At 40.5% G+C, this 17,259-nt stretch overlaps 1 protein-coding gene across 4 annotated transcripts in view; it reads right to left on the reverse strand.

The window, feature by feature from the left end:
- MLLT3 (MLLT3 super elongation complex subunit) overlaps positions 1-17,259 on the reverse strand; it is a 258,074-nt gene that overhangs the window by 15,567 nt on the left and 225,248 nt on the right. For all 4 annotated transcript variants that reach the window (XM_036434174.2, XM_036434172.2, XM_036434173.2 and 1 more), the window contains 3 exons: positions 8,488-8,563; positions 6,340-6,469; positions 3,023-3,122 (listed from right to left, as the gene is read on the reverse strand). In XM_036434174.2, the coding sequence (XP_036290067.1) occupies positions 3,023-3,122; positions 6,340-6,469; positions 8,488-8,563 (306 nt within the window). The remainder of the gene's footprint in view (positions 1-3,022; positions 3,123-6,339; positions 6,470-8,487; positions 8,564-17,259) is intronic.

The raw sequence follows: 17,259 nt of genomic DNA on the forward strand, positions 1-17,259 counted from the left end.
CATCAGGAAGGTTGAAGTAAAAAGCAAGCAAACAAACAAAACCACACACACACACACACACACACACACAACCATCTCTGGTTCGAATAGCACAGCCTTCACTAAGATTCCCTGTGACGTTGTACTGGGAAACAGCCACCCAGACTAGTAAGAGCGTCATATATACACCCAGGGCCAGGGCTGTGTCTGAAAATAGAACTCTGGTGAGTTGCACTTCTATCCTTAATCTGAGGATACGGGTTCAGAATTAAAATTTCGGGATTATTATTTTTTTCTATATCCCTTTGTGAGGATTGACAACTCAATTATTCAGCAGATGGATTCTCTGCTGATAGGGCATTCATGTTAATGATCTCTGGTTGCTCCTAACAATACTCGGGTTAATTACTTGCCTTGTTGACATGTGGTTGTCTCTCTGTCCACTTTTTTCTCCCCCAATAGTTAGAAAATGTTTGACTCAATTAGCACTTTCCTTCTTCCTGCGGCCCTGGGAGACTTTGAGGAAAGGTAAGGAAGCTCAGGGTTGCCTGGTAACTAACAGAAACCTGAGAGGTCATTATCAATGTGCAGAGAACAGCAAAGGGGCATGAAAGAAGAAAACTGAGTCTTCCTATTTCCGTTAGGCCTTCCCAGCACATTTCTGTTTGTTTTATTTGATGTGAAACCTCGGTTAATCACTCCCCCCACACTCAAATATAGGGCTGGAAAGACATTCCAGGTGAAATTTATAGACTTCGATTTTTAAGAACTGTTTACTATTTCACTTCTGAGGCCTGAGAAATTAAGGAAGACGAGTAATAAGACTACAAGGTTTTTAGGAAGTTCTAGAACACTGATTTAAAGGGATAACATCACACCTGGCCCACTGCAGGTGATTTGAGGGGTTAAGAAACAGTATTACATCGAGTTTTAAAAAGCTTTTCTTGCTCTCAGCTCCAAGAGATAGCTCCAAGGAGGGACGTGCTCTTGTGGTATGTGTATTTTCTAGCCCCGACTGGCGAAAAGTGAAAGCATATGGACTTTCTTATTATGCTTCTAAGCCCATGGAGAAAGTGACATATAACTGAGTATTCCTGACAGATTGATTCACATGTGTGAAGCTACATTTGTTGAATAAACATATGCCAAGGAGCCAATGCTATGCTGTTTAATCGGATAAGGTAATTTTTACCCTCTCTAGATAAATGATTCTATTCATTTTTGTTCTTGTTTTGCTAGACAAAGCAAAAAACAAAAAAACAAAAAAAAACAGGAGTCTGATGAAGAATTCAGACTTTTCCCTGACGCCAGGCTCAGCTCCAGGCTGCCCATCCAGGTAGGGTGTATGGGCAGCTATTAGATTTGAAAGGCAAGAGAGGGGTTTGTTGGGGCTGCACTTACTTAGCAAGCACAGACTTAACCCTCATGGGGAAAGATGCTGAAGGGGCCTCCTGAGGGCAGGAAAGCAACCTAAAAGCTTTTCTTCGCTGCTGGTACTGCCTCCGCTACCCGTGAAGCAGCCTAAATCTACTCCTACACCACACCAGGGAGCTAGGGAAGGTTAAATTGCATATAAAAATATATTCGGCGTTCAAATTCTATTTTGTCAGCTCACGCTGAAGCACAAATTTACAAATTTACAAAAGAATTCCAAGTTTCCCAGTTAGCCAATTGGTAGGTGATGAAGGCTATACTTGTGGTGCTGGGCAGCCAAGTCAGAGGAAAAAGCTGGCGGGGCCCTGGGCATGGCTGGCACTGGAGATGGGGTAATGCATGAACTTAGGGAGTTAGGATACAAGTAAGAAGTGCTAACTCCTGATAGTCAGTCTGTAACTGATAGTATTCCTACTTAATCCTAAGGGCTTTAAAATGTAGAGAAACATTATAAATGAGGAATTTTACATTGTAGGAACTCTTTGCTTATGCTTCACACAAAAGTGAAAAAGGTAAAGTCTTCAGCTAGAAAATGACATTTTTTCCTAACAAAAAAAAAGAAATCCAAATTCAAGGGCAAGGCCATTTAAAATGGTAGGACACCCCTGAAACAGAATAATCTCAGGAAAATGCAGCTCTTTCATTTCAAATTAATAATATTCACACGGTAACTTGAATTAAGCAATTATTGGAGAGGTCACTGAGAATCTAAACAAAGAGACAAGGATAAGCTTCGGTAATGAGAGTTATCAACTCAGTGCACAATGAGGCTTTTACAATATTCATGATTTTTTGAAAATACTTTATATTAGCAAGCACCTAAAATATCCCAATCCTCATCACTTAAGAAAAGCTCTTTACCGTGGCTTTCAAAAGTCCTGCCTAGACCGTATCCAAACAGCTATATTCTGAGTAAACTATCAAATTAATAAGCTTTCCTTCAGCTTGATTGTAACAAGGCTAATGGCCACTATTTACTGTGCACTTTATTAACAATCCCCTACACACCCACGTGATGGTCCTCTTCCCTTGGATAAGCACAGAGAGGCAGAGCACCTAGAGTGACAAACTCTGCCATCAAACTGAGTGCCAGGGAGTCATGGGTACTACCTCATGCTCTTCACACGTATTACTTCTCATCCTCCTAATAAGCAGCATGGTACATGAACAACCCCGTGTACAGATGAGAAAACCAAGGACCTGCAGTTAAAGTTAATTTCCCACCCATAAATTACAGTCAGATAGCACAAGAACCAGGCTTTCCATTAGTCCCACGGTCCTAGCTTCCTAATTCATTAAGTCGCTTACTTACTGTTAAGGGGGAAAAATACACAGAAATCAAGAGCATATAGAAATCAAGAGTAAATGGGCAACATGTTTGTCACCACTCCTTTCCCTCTTGAATCTAATTAACCCATTGAATGGAACATGCTTTTCAGGACAATGGAAGTTTATAGGAACCCTAACTGCATGCTTATTTCCAAGGTTGTACATTACCAGTTATTGGAGACCAAGAGGAACTCTGTTCACAATGAAGGGGTAAAACGTTTCGTGTGCTTTGTACAACAGTCACATGTTAGCCTTGAACAGTGCAAGCCCAGCGATTTACCTGGTTGTTGTTGGTTTTTAATAAGGGCGGCGGGGGTTCGTGATGCAGGGGCGAAGAAGCAGAACTGCTTTCACTATCGCTGCCATCGCTTAAGCTAACTCTGAAAAGAAACAGAGGAGGCATAGGCATCATTAAAGATGAAGATCTGTGGAAACGGTGCAGAGAGTGAAGCATGTAGACACTCTGTGCCTTGAAAATGTGCTTTAGTTTCTACAACCACTACCCGTACCGACGTTTATTTTGTATCCGGAACTGTGTTGTGTGTTAACCTGCTATTTTTCATGTAATGATCCCTATTTCACAGATGAGAAAGCTGAGACTAGGAGAGACCAGGTCACTCCCCTAGGGTCGCAGAAGTAAAAGTGGTTCCTTTAGGACTCAATCCCAAGCAATGTAGCCCAAAGCCGGTGCTCTGCCACTAAATTGAGCAGCCTCCTTTATTTATTTATTTAGCTCCCTGCTTTAGCTCCACCCACCTACTACCATCAAGCATGTCACCCAAGCTTGCAGAAGGTTAACTAAATTATAGAGTTTGTAAGTTACTACCTTTTAGTCCCCTTTCTCCCTGCCTCTTTGCTGCAGGTGAAAATTTTACAAATATAGCTAAAATACACATTTCAGGAGTGGAAGCAACTGCTAAAAAGAATGTGGACAACAGCCTTGCATGGCTGACAGCTCTCAGGAGACATCTGAGGATGGGATGTGTGAAGCTTCTCATGCTAGAACCATGGCCATTCATTTCTGTTGTCTGTAGGTCTGACTACTGAAACAAGTCATTGGGAATACACTAGAGCAGTGTATAGAATGTGGAATTATAAGTTATATGAATTACCATCTGATAACGTGGAATTATGCTTTAGAAAAGTACAATGGTATCTTTCAACAATTAAAGGCAATGAAAGTATCACCCACTTCCCTATTTTTTCTTTTCAAAACACAACGGAATTCTCTTCTAGCCAAAGCAGGAGACATTTCTTTATTCTACTCTGCTGGCTGCATGCCCTCCTTCAGAAATGCCCTTCTGTGTTTGCTCCCTCTCTTCCGCGATGCGGTAACCTAATGCAATATTCTTCTCAGAAACACAAAATGCTTTAGAAATCTGGATGGTTCTCCTCTCCCTCTGAATAGGCAATCACATTCTAGCTCTGTAATAAATTCAGATAGACAAGATACAAGATAGGAAATGAAAAGGATACGGGGACGCCCTGTTAGCAAAAAAAAAACACACGAATAGGACTTGTTTTTCTTAACTAAATTACACTAATGAAGTGTTCAGTTGAAGCGCTGCTTTAAAATGCTCCTTGACTGAAGTGGAAGGCTGAGTAGTTAAACTGATTATGCAGTTGAGGCTTCACAAGTGCAGGGAAGATCAAATGTTACGCTGGCGCTGCTGTGCTAAGGGCACGCGTCGGGCGGGGAGAAAAGGAGAGCGCCTCCAGCCATGTGCCTGGCATCGGACAGCTCACAAGCATGTCCGATCTCACCCACACTGACGCAGGGGACGGAACGCCAAGAGGGTGGGCAACAGCTAATCAGAGTATCGAGATCTTCTCAATGACAATAACTTGGGTAATTGCCTAAATAGGCCAAGCATTTTTCATCAGCTAAAACTGAGAGCAGCCAGTGGTCAGGATTTTGACTGTTATAAATACACTCCTCACCTCCAAGTCTCAGTCCATTTTTAGACCTTTTTGTCCTAGCAGTTGTCCTTTGTGTCAAATTAAAGACTTCTGAAGGGAAATGATATAAGGCCATGGCCATACGGTTCCTTGTTTTCTCCTGTTTAAAATGAACACAGCCCTAGATGGTATGGCTCAGTGAATAGAGTGTTGGCCTGCCAACTGAAGGGCTTAATTTTGGTCAAGGGCACATGCTGGGTTATGGGTTCGATCCTCAGTAGGGAGCCTGCACGAGGCAGCCAATCAATGATTCTTATAGATGTTTCTTTCTCTCCCTCTCTCTCCCTCTCTGAAATCAATAAAAATATGTATCTAAAAATAAAATGAATACAGACAGGTGAATTTGGGAGACAAGGTAGGGAGAGAAGTATTGAGGGATCTGAGAGGAATACACGCTGAGGAGCCTCTTCTAAAAGGACACTCAGAAATTACCATTTGGGAAACATGGTCTGTCCGGTTTGGGCTCAGATCACATTACTTTTAGCAATTTTAGAGCCTTCTAAATCGCAATGAATAATGGGGAAAGATTTATTGCAATATATTAAAAATGTAATTGGATTTTAAGTTCAAGTACATTCATTTTTTTTCTACTCAAAACACATTAAAGTAAGCATGCCTATTTGTTTTCTTCATGATAAAGAAATAAAATCCTCAAGGCAATTTCAAGCTGACTATTAATTATAAGTGACATGAATTACCATCTTATAATGTGGAATTATACCTCACAGCATTAAAGCTACTTAAGGAACCTAATTGTCAGCACACTTAAAAGGAATTTATTTTCTGGAAAACACACAGGTGATCCTCATTTTAATTAGGTCACACACATAAGTCACTGACACCAATTATGTATTTCTAACTACAAATGGCAAACACATTTCCTCAAATTCTGAGATAGCAATGGCTCTATACAAACTCTTCAAATGAAAACAGAGTTTAGTTCAGCAATCAGGCCTGCCATCTTGGCATATACTTTCAAGAACAAGGACTTCCAGCACCGGTTTGGCTCAGTGGATAGAGTGTCGGCTTGGGGACTGAAAGGTCCCGGGTTCGATTCCAGTCAAGGGCATGTACCTTGGTTGCAGGCACATCCCCAGTAGGGGGTGTGCAAGAGGCAGCTGGTCGATGATTCTCTCTCATCGACGTTTCTAACTCTCTATCCCTCTCTCTTCCTCTCTGTGAAAAATCAAGAACAAGGACTTCTAGTCTAGCCAGTGTGGCTCAGTGGTTTAGTGTTGATCTACGAACCAAGAGGTCATGGTGCAATTCCAGGTCGGGCACATGCCCTGGTTGCCGCCTCGGTCACCAGTGGAGGCATGCAGGAGGCAGCCAATCAATAATTCTCTCTCATCATTGATGTGTCCATCTCTCTCTCCCCTTCTCTTCTCCTCTGAAATTTAAAAGGACATTTTCCCTATAAAATTTTTAAAGGAAAAACCTCTCCCTTCTGATAAAAGGGATAAACGGTTCCCTGTAGAGGTTGAGTGCAAGCCTGCGAAAGTGCCCCAAGTTAAAACAACTGTGACCATTTACTGCCACTGTTTTGGTGTTTCACACCTTGGCTGTGGTTTCACTACTCGGTGTAGTAAAAAGGTCTGATTCCACTACAGGAAACCTGTTTCCTTTCAAGACACTCACCTGCGACTTCGGCTGCCTCCTCTATTTACAGGCCTCTCCATTTCTGAGTCATTGTCATTATCCTCTGCCTCATCTGATTCCTCCTCATTGTCATCGGAATGCAGATCTTTCATTATAGACCTTAAAGGACCTGAGTAATGATAGAGAATCCCAGGCAATCAAACATACTACTTCAAACACACTTAGCCATATTAAACACACAAGCACTGAATACTGGTTAAAAAGAACCATCAAAAAAAATTATATATATATATATATATATATATATATATATATATATATATATATCTGTACAATTTACAAGACAAATTTAGTAGTTTCTGGAATGAAACCCCTGCCAAAACACAACTGTTTTCATAATAGATGCCCTACATGTTCACTAGAAAAACTCTATTTTCTAGGAATGTTTTTCTATGTATTTTCCTTCCCTAAAAAAAAAAAAAGAAAAATTAAAAAAAATCCCCTTAAAAGAAACAGAAAGATCTATTAGTAAATTAAATGTTTTGTTAGGTTAATCCATGTATTGAAAAGTTGAGACTAATAAATCACCGTGGTTGTAACTTGTTCTTGGCAATGCTGTCTTTGTGTGGTAGTTTTTGATCTATTAAGGTTTAGCTGTTCCTTTTATTTCAAGGTCAATTTCAGGTCAAGCAAGCATTTCAGTCAAGTTCAGATTATAAAGTATTTCAATTCCAGGGTGTAATGTCCTATCTCTGATCTTCATATTGAACTTGGACACAAGGTCTAGTTACAACAATTTGGTGCAGCCAATTTCTAATCTAACTTTTAAAGAAATTCCTGGCAAAATACCAGCATATATTTACATAAATAAAACTATGTAATAAATCAGGTGCCTAGAAAATTCAAGAGAGCATCTACTATTAGACTGAAGGAAAAAAAAATCAAGTCATAACTCATTTTATTCTAGAATAGAACAAACCAAAACCAAAACCAAAAAAAAAAAAAAAAAAAAAAGCCCACAGAAAAACTCATTAGTGTGGCTTATTTTCACTTTACTTCCCTACATGTAAAGAACACAGGATAGATACTTTTAATCTTAACTGAAGAAATTGTAAAGAGAGGCACTTCCATTCTGGATTAGGTAAGTCCTAAAGCCTAATCAAATACAAATATCTGAGCTACCACTAACTCAGTTCTAAAATAAGCCCTGATTCCACAATCTCACATTCTTCAAAGCCCAAAGTTCTCTGCTTTTGTGCTGGGCTTATACCTTTGAAAGTCAGTGGAACAAGAAGTCTGAATAGGCCCAGTGACCAGTGTCTTTTACTTTTTCCTGGAAGCTTAGCCTTAGCCCAAACACATACAACAATTTAATCCCTTTCAAAACACACAAGGCCATCAGGAATTCAGTGTGGTCAATGGCAAAGGCAATGTCCAACACGATGCTTAAAAACAAATGATTCCTCGATATGACTTCTTTTCATGTTTAAATTTTTTTAAAAAATAACCCCATACACAAAAGTGAAAAATGAATGCAATGTTCTGTTTTAAATTTCTTTTAAAAATGTCTTAACATTTAAATTTCTGAGTTTGAATAGCAAAACTTTATGAAGGGTGTCCCAAAAATGTACACACACTTTGAATAATTGTAAAGGCAGTGTTTATTTAAATACATTTCATGTTTAAAATGTAATAGAATTTATAGATATAGTGTGTATATATTTTGGGGGACACTGTGTGTGTGTGTGTGTGTGTGTGTGTGTGTGTGTTACTCAACAAATTAGCACGTGCCAAAGGAAAAAGGTTTATTAATCTGTAGAAAAATAAACAAGTAAAATGAAAGATGTCCAGGAGGGAGAGTGAAAACCGCTTTCTCTATGTCAAAGCCTTCAAGTCCAGCTTCTGCTATCTCATTTCCACTGGGGAAACTCCCTGGAATGGGCCGTGTCTATAATCCTTTTGTGAAATGGGACTCTGATGGCAGGGACTGGAGAAAGGGGAATTTCTGGAGGCTGGCCTCATATGTCAGAACAATACTCACGTGCATTCCTAGGGGAAATGAATACGACGACATAAAAGCCAAGTTATCATTCAAATAATAAAACAGTAGAAAATAGGCCATAAATCAACTCATTAAGATGTTTTATGAGAAAAATGTCTCCTTGTTCGCCTGGGAGATGCCGATACCTTGTTGCCTCGTCTGGGACGGCGTGAAGCTGGAGCTGGAGCTGGAGCTGGAGCTGGCAGGACTGGGCTGTTCAGACTTCAAAGAAGAGAAAGGCATCATCAATATATTTGTGGGACACTACATAGCTAGTATTGAAAACAATATTGTTGCTCAAAAATATTGTGCTCTGCGAAAACAGCCCGACGCTGCATAAGGAAAGTGACAGCACACTGCATTGTATGTCAAATACACTAACCCAGGAGAATCAGGTGCCCTTTCATTTTGACCACATATTTTACCAGATGCAGCAACAAGAATAAAAACTCCAACACAAAGAGATAAACACCTGGACGTTACATGACGGAAGAATCTGGCTTTGATTTCACTCCTATGTTTACTACTATCCAGATCTCTTTCTAAGAGATACCATGATTACCCTTTCCGCAATGTTTGATTGACTCATCTGGTTAAAACATAGTGGTAATGAGGCCAAGGTCATTAGTTCAATCACATTATGAGCCAGTTAATTTCACTCTGGTCCAAGGCCATGACCCAAGCCTAACCCCATTCATCCACAGTTCACAAACGGAGGCCAACGTTCACAAGGAGACCTGGCCAAGTCCCACCAATGCGTTGGGGGGGAAATGTTGCCACTACGTAAGAAAAGCAAACAACCCTTTAATTGCACACAGCCTGTTGAGGCAGGGAAAGCACATCAAACACAAACCTCATTCTTTCCCTCTTAGTGAATTCTCCTCATCCTTTAATATCAGAACAAGGGCCACAGACTCCTTGATCCACCCAATTAACTCTGAGTTCTCCTCCTTCTCTTCCCCCACTGGAAATACAGACCATTTCTGTGCTCATCAGATATGTTGCAGTATTATGCTATTTCTGATGTGTGTCATTTCTCTCCAGGAGATTGCCAGCACTTGAAAAATGAGGAGTAGGGGCTTTGGTCCTGTGCTTCTTCCTAACCCATCATACTCAGCATAATGCACTGCATACAGCAAGCACTCTGTACCTGTGACTGAAAGCAGCATATGCCAGTAAGAACGGGAAGAGCAAATACATGTTCAGAATTATGCAGAGAAACTGATCATACCATCAACACATTTAAAGCCAAATTTAAGGCCAAATTTATTCTAGAATAACCTAATAAGGTTGATAAATTTGGTCATGCGGGCTATTTGTATCCTATGTCTAACGTTCTCACAGTCTCAACTTCATACTCAGGTTATTTAAGAAATATTGGAGGTCTTCTCATGTACAAGAGACATCTTTTTACTTTGCTCAATAGGTGCCCAAGTTTATCAATGCCACGTGGAAGACAAATTTAAGAGCACAATCAGAAGCCATTAAATGAGGCTGAAAACCTCAGTTCTGTTTAGATGGCAATGTCTCACCACGGATTGTCCTCATCTCCCCTCCTCCCGGCACTGGACCCCCACCCCCTCTGCTCCGAGCAAAACCACGCTCACAGGCTGGGACACAAGGAAGCACTTTCAGGCATTCCTGACGCACACTTCACATCCTCGGGCTGGATGGGAAAACAGGTGTCAGCAATCTACCACTCACTCTGCAGGAAAAGAGCCAGACAGGACCTCTAATGAGCAGCAGGCGGCCCACCAGCCCTTCACCACGGCAAGATGTGCTTGATATTTGCAGGACCGTGTTTTGCACGTTGCCGTCTGCGGCCTGCAGAGAAGCGCTGGTTTACAAGCACACAGGCCCGTGCGAGGCCTCGCCCATCGTTTCTGTCGAGTGGCTCTTCCGCTGCGAGGCATCACGGAGGGTTACACAACTGAAAGGACGTCCGGTCAGCGTTTATGCGCAGTGGCCAGACGCAAACCATTTCTCCTTCGGTTTGCCCTCACTCCCTAGCCTCGCCAAGCTGCTCTTTCCAGCCATGAAAAGTGTCTGCAAACTGTATTATTTTTTTTTTGTTATAGCTCTGGAAACCATCTGGGTGCCAAGAAAGGGGTTTCCTTCGAGTGAGGGGAAAGAGCCGACTCCCCATCCTGTCTGAACAGCACACGTTGGCGCTGGACTTAAAGGAGCCGTTCTACCAGAGCTGTGTGCTAGGAGTGACACTAATGAGCATAGCAAGAGAGGGTGGCGGCCATCTCTGCAACTGGCCCACGCTAAACCTGAACCATCTGTCTCCAGCATCGTGGCCATGGTAGAACCAAACCGGCAGGCAGCCTTCTTTAGCTTCTTAACCATCCACAAGGTTAATCATTTCACAGTTGCTAACCATTAGAAAACTGACAAAGAGTAAAAAACATAATACGACGGGGGGTGGGGTGGGGAGGACGGCTTTTTAAATTCAACCTTTTCCATTAACACTCTGCCTCATCCACAAAGCATTAGAGGAGGTTTATAGCAGAAGACGCATGCTAAACAATGAGACTATTAAAGTAGAAAGCTTAATACCACAGAAGTGGGTAGAGAAGGATAAACTGTTGACTGGTAAACAGCAAATGTCCTGGAAGCTTTCTGCAACCAGGATAAGGACTAGTGAAATGTTGGAGCTGAGGAGCCCTTTGATGGAATGAGGGATTCTCTTCCATGGGCACTGAATTGTCTGCCAGACCTTTTAGCCCGCCAAACCCCACCCCAGAGTTTCATTTAGAAGTCTGAGATGGGGGTGAGAACCCAGAGTTCTTACAAATTCCCAGGTGATGCTGCTGCTCCTGTTTTATGGCCCAACCATACTTGAGAGACTACTGATCAAGGACCTAGGGCAGTGGTCAGCAAACTCATTAGTCAACAGAGCCAAATATCAACAGTACAATGATTGAAATTTCTTTTGAGAGACAATTTTTTTAAACTTAAACTTCTCCTAACGCCACCACTTCAAAATTTACTCGCCCTGGCCCTGGTATTTTGTGGAAGAGCCACACTCAAGGGGCCAAAGAGCCGCATGTGGCTCGCGAGCCGCAGTTTGCCGACCATGGACCTAGAGATTCATAGCCATGAATATGAATCAGATGGAGGGATTCTGTACATCAAGAGAGCCTGATTCAATAGGTTTGGTGTGGGGGTCCAGGCATGTTTATATTTTAAAAGCTTAAAAATAATATGAAAAATCCACATTGAACACCATTCATACTAGGTTAATCACACATTTTTTTCTAAAGGCAAAACAAAATGTTTTTGAATATATCTTCAATTTAACATGGCATAAAAGAGAAAAGCACCATGAGAAAAATTGGAGACATTGATTTATCGAGAGATAGAATTCCTGCATACTCTTCAAAGCGTTTTTACAAAAAAGCACCTTGACAGAATATAGCTAACACTCAACAAAACGTTTATAAAGCATGTACAAACATGTCCTGGTGGATAGACTTCAAACTAGCCTGAGAGACCAGGCGAGAATTCAACAAGATGTTAACTGCTCAAAAAAGCCATTCTGCTCCTAGATGAGGCTGACAGTCTTACATTTGATCAGTCCAACAAAACAGAGCTGTAGCTCACTTACATCTGTATTTTGTAAAAATCAGATTTACCCTCGAAAAACACAAATTCAGGATGATTATATAAAGTAGGAAAGATTATTGGCTTTACAAAATCCTATATAATAAAAACCTAATATGCAAATTGTCCCCTAAACTGAGATTTTTGACCTAGAGTTCAATCATTCGCTATGATGTGCACTGACCACTAGGGGGCAGTGCGGAACATATTGGGAGTCAGTGACACTGTGCTGGCAGCAGGCAGCAGTGGAGGTGCTGCTGGACCCAGTGGGCCCCAACGAGAGCTGAACCATGGTGGGATGGTGGAGCTGGTAATTGGTGGTGCCAGGCCAAGGCAGGTGCCAGCGAGGCCCAATTGCCCCACTGATCACCCTGCAGATGGTGACCAGCAATGGCATCAGGGGTGGGGCCACTGCCCGGCTCCCAGACGCTGTGGGAATCAGGTGGGGGACCCAATGACTCAGATGGACAGGGGCACATGAGGGCCCAGGGACCCAGGTGCTGCCCAGGGCCCAGAGGTCAACTGGGACCTGCCCTTTCATACCAGATGATGGCCGGCCAGGCCTAGGGACCGCACCTGTGCAAAATTTCGTACACAGGGCCTCTAGTATTCACACAAACAGGGCTAGTAGATTAAGATCTTCATAAGCCCTCTATATTGAAAAGATGATGATACCTGCTTTTCCCTATGTCCGTGGTCTGCAAACTGCAGCTCGCGAGCCACATGTGGCTTTTTGACCCCTTGAGTGTGGCTCTTCCACAAAATACCACAGCCTGGGCAAATCTATTTTGAAGAAGTAGTGTTAGAAGAAGTTTAAAAATCTTGGCTCTCAAAAGAAATTTCAATCGTTGTACTGTTGATATTTGGCTCTGTTGACTAATGAGTTTGCCGACCACTGCCCTATGAAGGTATGTGCCAAAACCGAAGTGTGGGGAATTTCAACGAGGTTCTGATTTTTCCCCTAATTTGATGCATGCTTTTGGAATATCAAAATTGTCCGCACTAAAAAAAATGTTTTGTGTCTTCTTGCTGATGCCCTAAAGCAGTGGTCGGCAAATTCATTAATCAACAGAGCCAAATATCAATAGTACAATGATTGAAATTTTTTTTGAGAACCAATTTTTTTTAAACTTAAACTTCTTCTACCATCACTTCTTCAAAATAGACTCACCCAGGCCATGGTATTTTGTGGAAGAGCCACACTCAAGGGGCCAAAGAGCCACCCACATGTGGCTCGTAAGCCGAAGTTTGCCGACCACGGCCCTAAAGCATATGCACAGCTGACCTTCTGAGTAATCAAACACTAGGCATGAAGTTTCTTGAGTGGTGTGCCCGAGTGATAAAAGTATAGGCTTAAGGATTTCAAATTCTATAGCTTGCTGGTATGTTTTTGGGAAGACTGCTCATATAGAAGTGTCACATTGGTATTATAAAATCAAACTTCTAGCCCATTGCTATTATAATAGCTAATCAACCTTTGCTTGCTACAATAGATCCAATTCCTCTGTAGCCTAAACCAAGATAAATCTTTACTACCAAAACAATGGGCCTACCAAGATTTGCAATGCAATCTTCAACATTAAGTGGCTATGCAAAATCATTTTGTAATGGATTTTCTATGGAGGATTACTTTTGTCCAAGACAAGTAAGAAAAACCACATGTTTACAACTCCTAAAAGTTAAGTGCTTCAAAGAGAACACCTGTCAAGGTAGGTCACACGAGAAGGCTTGTAAAAAACATGTTCCCAACACTGGGAGCAGACTTCCTCCTTAGGCAATCAGAAGATAAAAGTTGTTTCATCTTGTCTAATAAGCAACTATATTTATAAACACAATTCCAACTTGATCTTTAAACCAATCAAAATTAAAAAGGGGAAGGGGAGATAATAATATACACCTTTCCTTAGGAAAAAGGGGAGACTATAGTACAACAAGTAAAACAGAAATTATTTTAGACACATTGCTCCATTTCTTTCGTAAAACGTATACCTAGTTTAGGGAAAAATACAATAAAGATTATCTTTTATTTGCACAGATATCCAGAGAGACTGTGTTAAGAGTACTACTCAAAGAAGAAAACACCAATATGATACACTTTATTTACTTTTATGTTCAATTTTCATGAGTGACTGAAATACTAGGTTTTGTCAGTTTAGTCTTTCCTTCATTAAAACTTATAATCGGACACTTTGTTTTTGCCTGGCATAAAAAAACACCACTGGTAATGGAGGGATAAGGACACATATGTAATACCTTAATCAATAAAGAAATTAAAAAAAAAAAAACTGATGCAGCCACTATGGATAACAGTATGAGTTTCTTAAAAAAAATAAAAATAAAAATGGAACTTCCATTTGACCCAGGAATCCCACTTCTAGGAATATATGCCAAGAAATCAGCAACACCCATCAGAAAGGATATATACACTCCTGTGTTCTTAGCAGCACAATCACCATAGCTAAGATTTGGAAACAGCCTAAGTGGCCATTAGCAGATGAGTGGATTAAAAAACTACAAAATGGAATACTAAGCTGAGGTTAAAAAGAAGCAACTTTTACCATTTGCAACAGCATAGATGAAGAGCATTATGCTAAGTGAAATAAGCCAGAGAAAGATAAATATCACATGAACTCACTCATTTGTGGAATATAATGAACAACATAAACTGATGAACAAAAACAGATCCAGAGACATGGAAGCATCCAACAGACAGTCTAACCACAGAGGGAAGTCACAGTGGGAGGTGGTGGGAGGAGAGAGACAGGTATGATATCAAACCACAGAACTTGTATGCATGCATATAAGCATAACCAATGGACACAGATAGTAGGGGGGTGAGGGCATATGCTGGGGGGTGGCCTGGGGGAGGTCAATGAGGGGGAAAGGAGACATATGTAATACTTTAAACAATAAAGAATTTGAATTTTAAAAAAGACACTTTAAGGACTAATAGATGTTAACTAAACTTATTGTGGCAATCATTTCACAACATACACATGTATCAAATCACTGTTACAACCTTAACGAATATATGTCAATTATATCTCAATAAAAGTGAAAAAAGGCTACCTCATTTAATTTCTCTTCTATAAAAAACTTTTATAACCCAACTCAATTTTAAAATATACAATTAATTGTAAAGAAAAAGGACATATAACATCCATTCTAAGTAACTGTGGGAAATGTTCTTCATATTAATGCATTCTGCTTACCGATTTCCATTAATAGGTAATGTACTGTGAGAACTATGTCAATAAAAGGTTAAGGTCAAAGTTAAGCAAACAAACAAGTATTGAAAAGTTATAAAATAGCTCTTAGGTTAAATTAATCTGAAACGATTGACGCAAGAGTGAATTGTCAAAAGGCTGGAAAGAAGAGAACTTTTATTTCCATTTGGTTCTATCTTAATTGCTTCAAAATAGATATGCTAAAAGCACAAAACTTTATTATATATAAAGGTGTATGAAAAAAAAGATTGGACAGCCGAAACTGGTTTGGCTCAATGGATAGAGCGTCGACCTGCGGACTGAAAGGTCCCAGGTTCAATTCCGGTCAAGGGCATGTACCTTGGTTGCGGGCACATCCCCAGTAGTGGGTGTGCAAGAGGCAGCTGATCAATGATTCTCTCATCGATATTTCTAACTCTCTATCCCTCTCTCTTCCTCTTTGTGAAAAATCAATAAAATATATTTTTTTAAAAAGAAAAAAAGATTGGACAAACAACTGTCTACAACTATCAACTATAACCTCCTAATATATCTTTGTGTAGCTCTATCATATCCCTTATTTCATTTGTTCTTCCATGAGCAAGGAAAGTATTATGGACTGAAGGTGTCCTTCCAAAATTCATATTTTGAAGTCTTTACCTCTGTGTGATGGTATCTGGAGATTGGGCCTTTGGAAGGTAATTAGGTTTATATGAGGTCATGCAGGTAGGGCTATCGGGGGGGAGGGGGGGGATTCGTGCCCTTAATTAGAAGAGACACCAGAGAGTTGGTCCCTCTCTGGCCCTTCCCCTGTGAAGACATAGTGAAAAGGCACCTAGCTGTAACCCAAAAAAGAGAGTCCTCACAGGGGAACCAAACCAGCCAGCACCCTGATTTAGACTTCCCAGCTTCAGCAATAAAAGAAATGAACCCTGTTGTTTATGCAACCCCGTCTGTGGTGTTTTTTATAGCAACCGAAGCTGACTAAGACAGCAGGATACACTTTTTTCTCCCCATTCTATTGATGATGAAACTGAAGTACAAAAAGATAAAGTGATCAGTGGGTAATATTTAGGCAGATTAGAACCAAGTGTTCTATCTTTTAATCCAGTAGTTTTTTTTCCCCCTATAACAGCTATTAACTTTGAAAAAGTGCAGTTAATTTAAAGCAGTTCTGAACACACTAACAGTTATTTACAACACTAGCATCAGGGAACAAAGCTTTCTATGTGACTGTGAAAGTTGTACTGAATATCCCACATCCATAATGGACATCTGAGCAAACCCATAGTAAAACAAACCTCTCATCTTTAGGTCTGAATGTGTCTGTATCAAATGCTCCTGAACATTTATTTGTTCAACCGATACTACAGTGATCCTGGCTGCTGACCTCACTACTTTGATAGCTTTGCTTATAAAAGCAAGAAAGTTTCTCCTCTGAACTGTCCTAAGCCTCTTGACTTTATTGGCACTGATCAAGAGGACTGACAACCCCACCAGGAACACACCACAATCATCTATTTTATTTGCCTTCAAAGGCAATCTACTCTCTCTTTTCCCAGAAACAAATAACGCTTTCAATAACCTGACAACAGCTCTTTCTTTGGAAGCAAGGTGAAACTGGAATATGGACACTGGAATAGGAGATGGCAACCTTTATTTCTAGACAGTACTTTAATCTGTGACCACAGGGAAGACCCTTCTTCCTTTGGCAAACCCTCTCCATTTGTAAGTATTATGGCAATTGGATGAATTTGATGTTACATTACAATTCTATTTAGCCTCTTGGGTCCTTAAATTACTAAAAGCTATTTTTATGAGCATCCTTTTCTGCTAACAGACTAAGATCTTAAGAATTATCCTTCTCTACCGTTAGCAAAACAGGAAAGGTCCTTATTTCTGTTATATTTTCAACTTACAGACAAAAATCATCCTGGATGCTGAAGATAGTTGGCTTTATATTGAGGTGCCTCTGTTTATACAAATTCATTTGCTTTGCTATTGTTGTTGTTATTATTATTATTATTATTATTATTATTATTATTATTATTAAATGTTGTCATCATTTGTACCCATCATCCCCTGTCTGAGAATGTAAAATCC

The sequence above is a fragment of the Pipistrellus kuhlii genome, unplaced genomic scaffold (genome assembly GCF_014108245.1).
Source record: "Pipistrellus kuhlii isolate mPipKuh1 unplaced genomic scaffold, mPipKuh1.p scaffold_m20_p_12, whole genome shotgun sequence".
NCBI classification, from domain to species: domain Eukaryota; kingdom Metazoa; phylum Chordata; class Mammalia; order Chiroptera; family Vespertilionidae; genus Pipistrellus; species Pipistrellus kuhlii.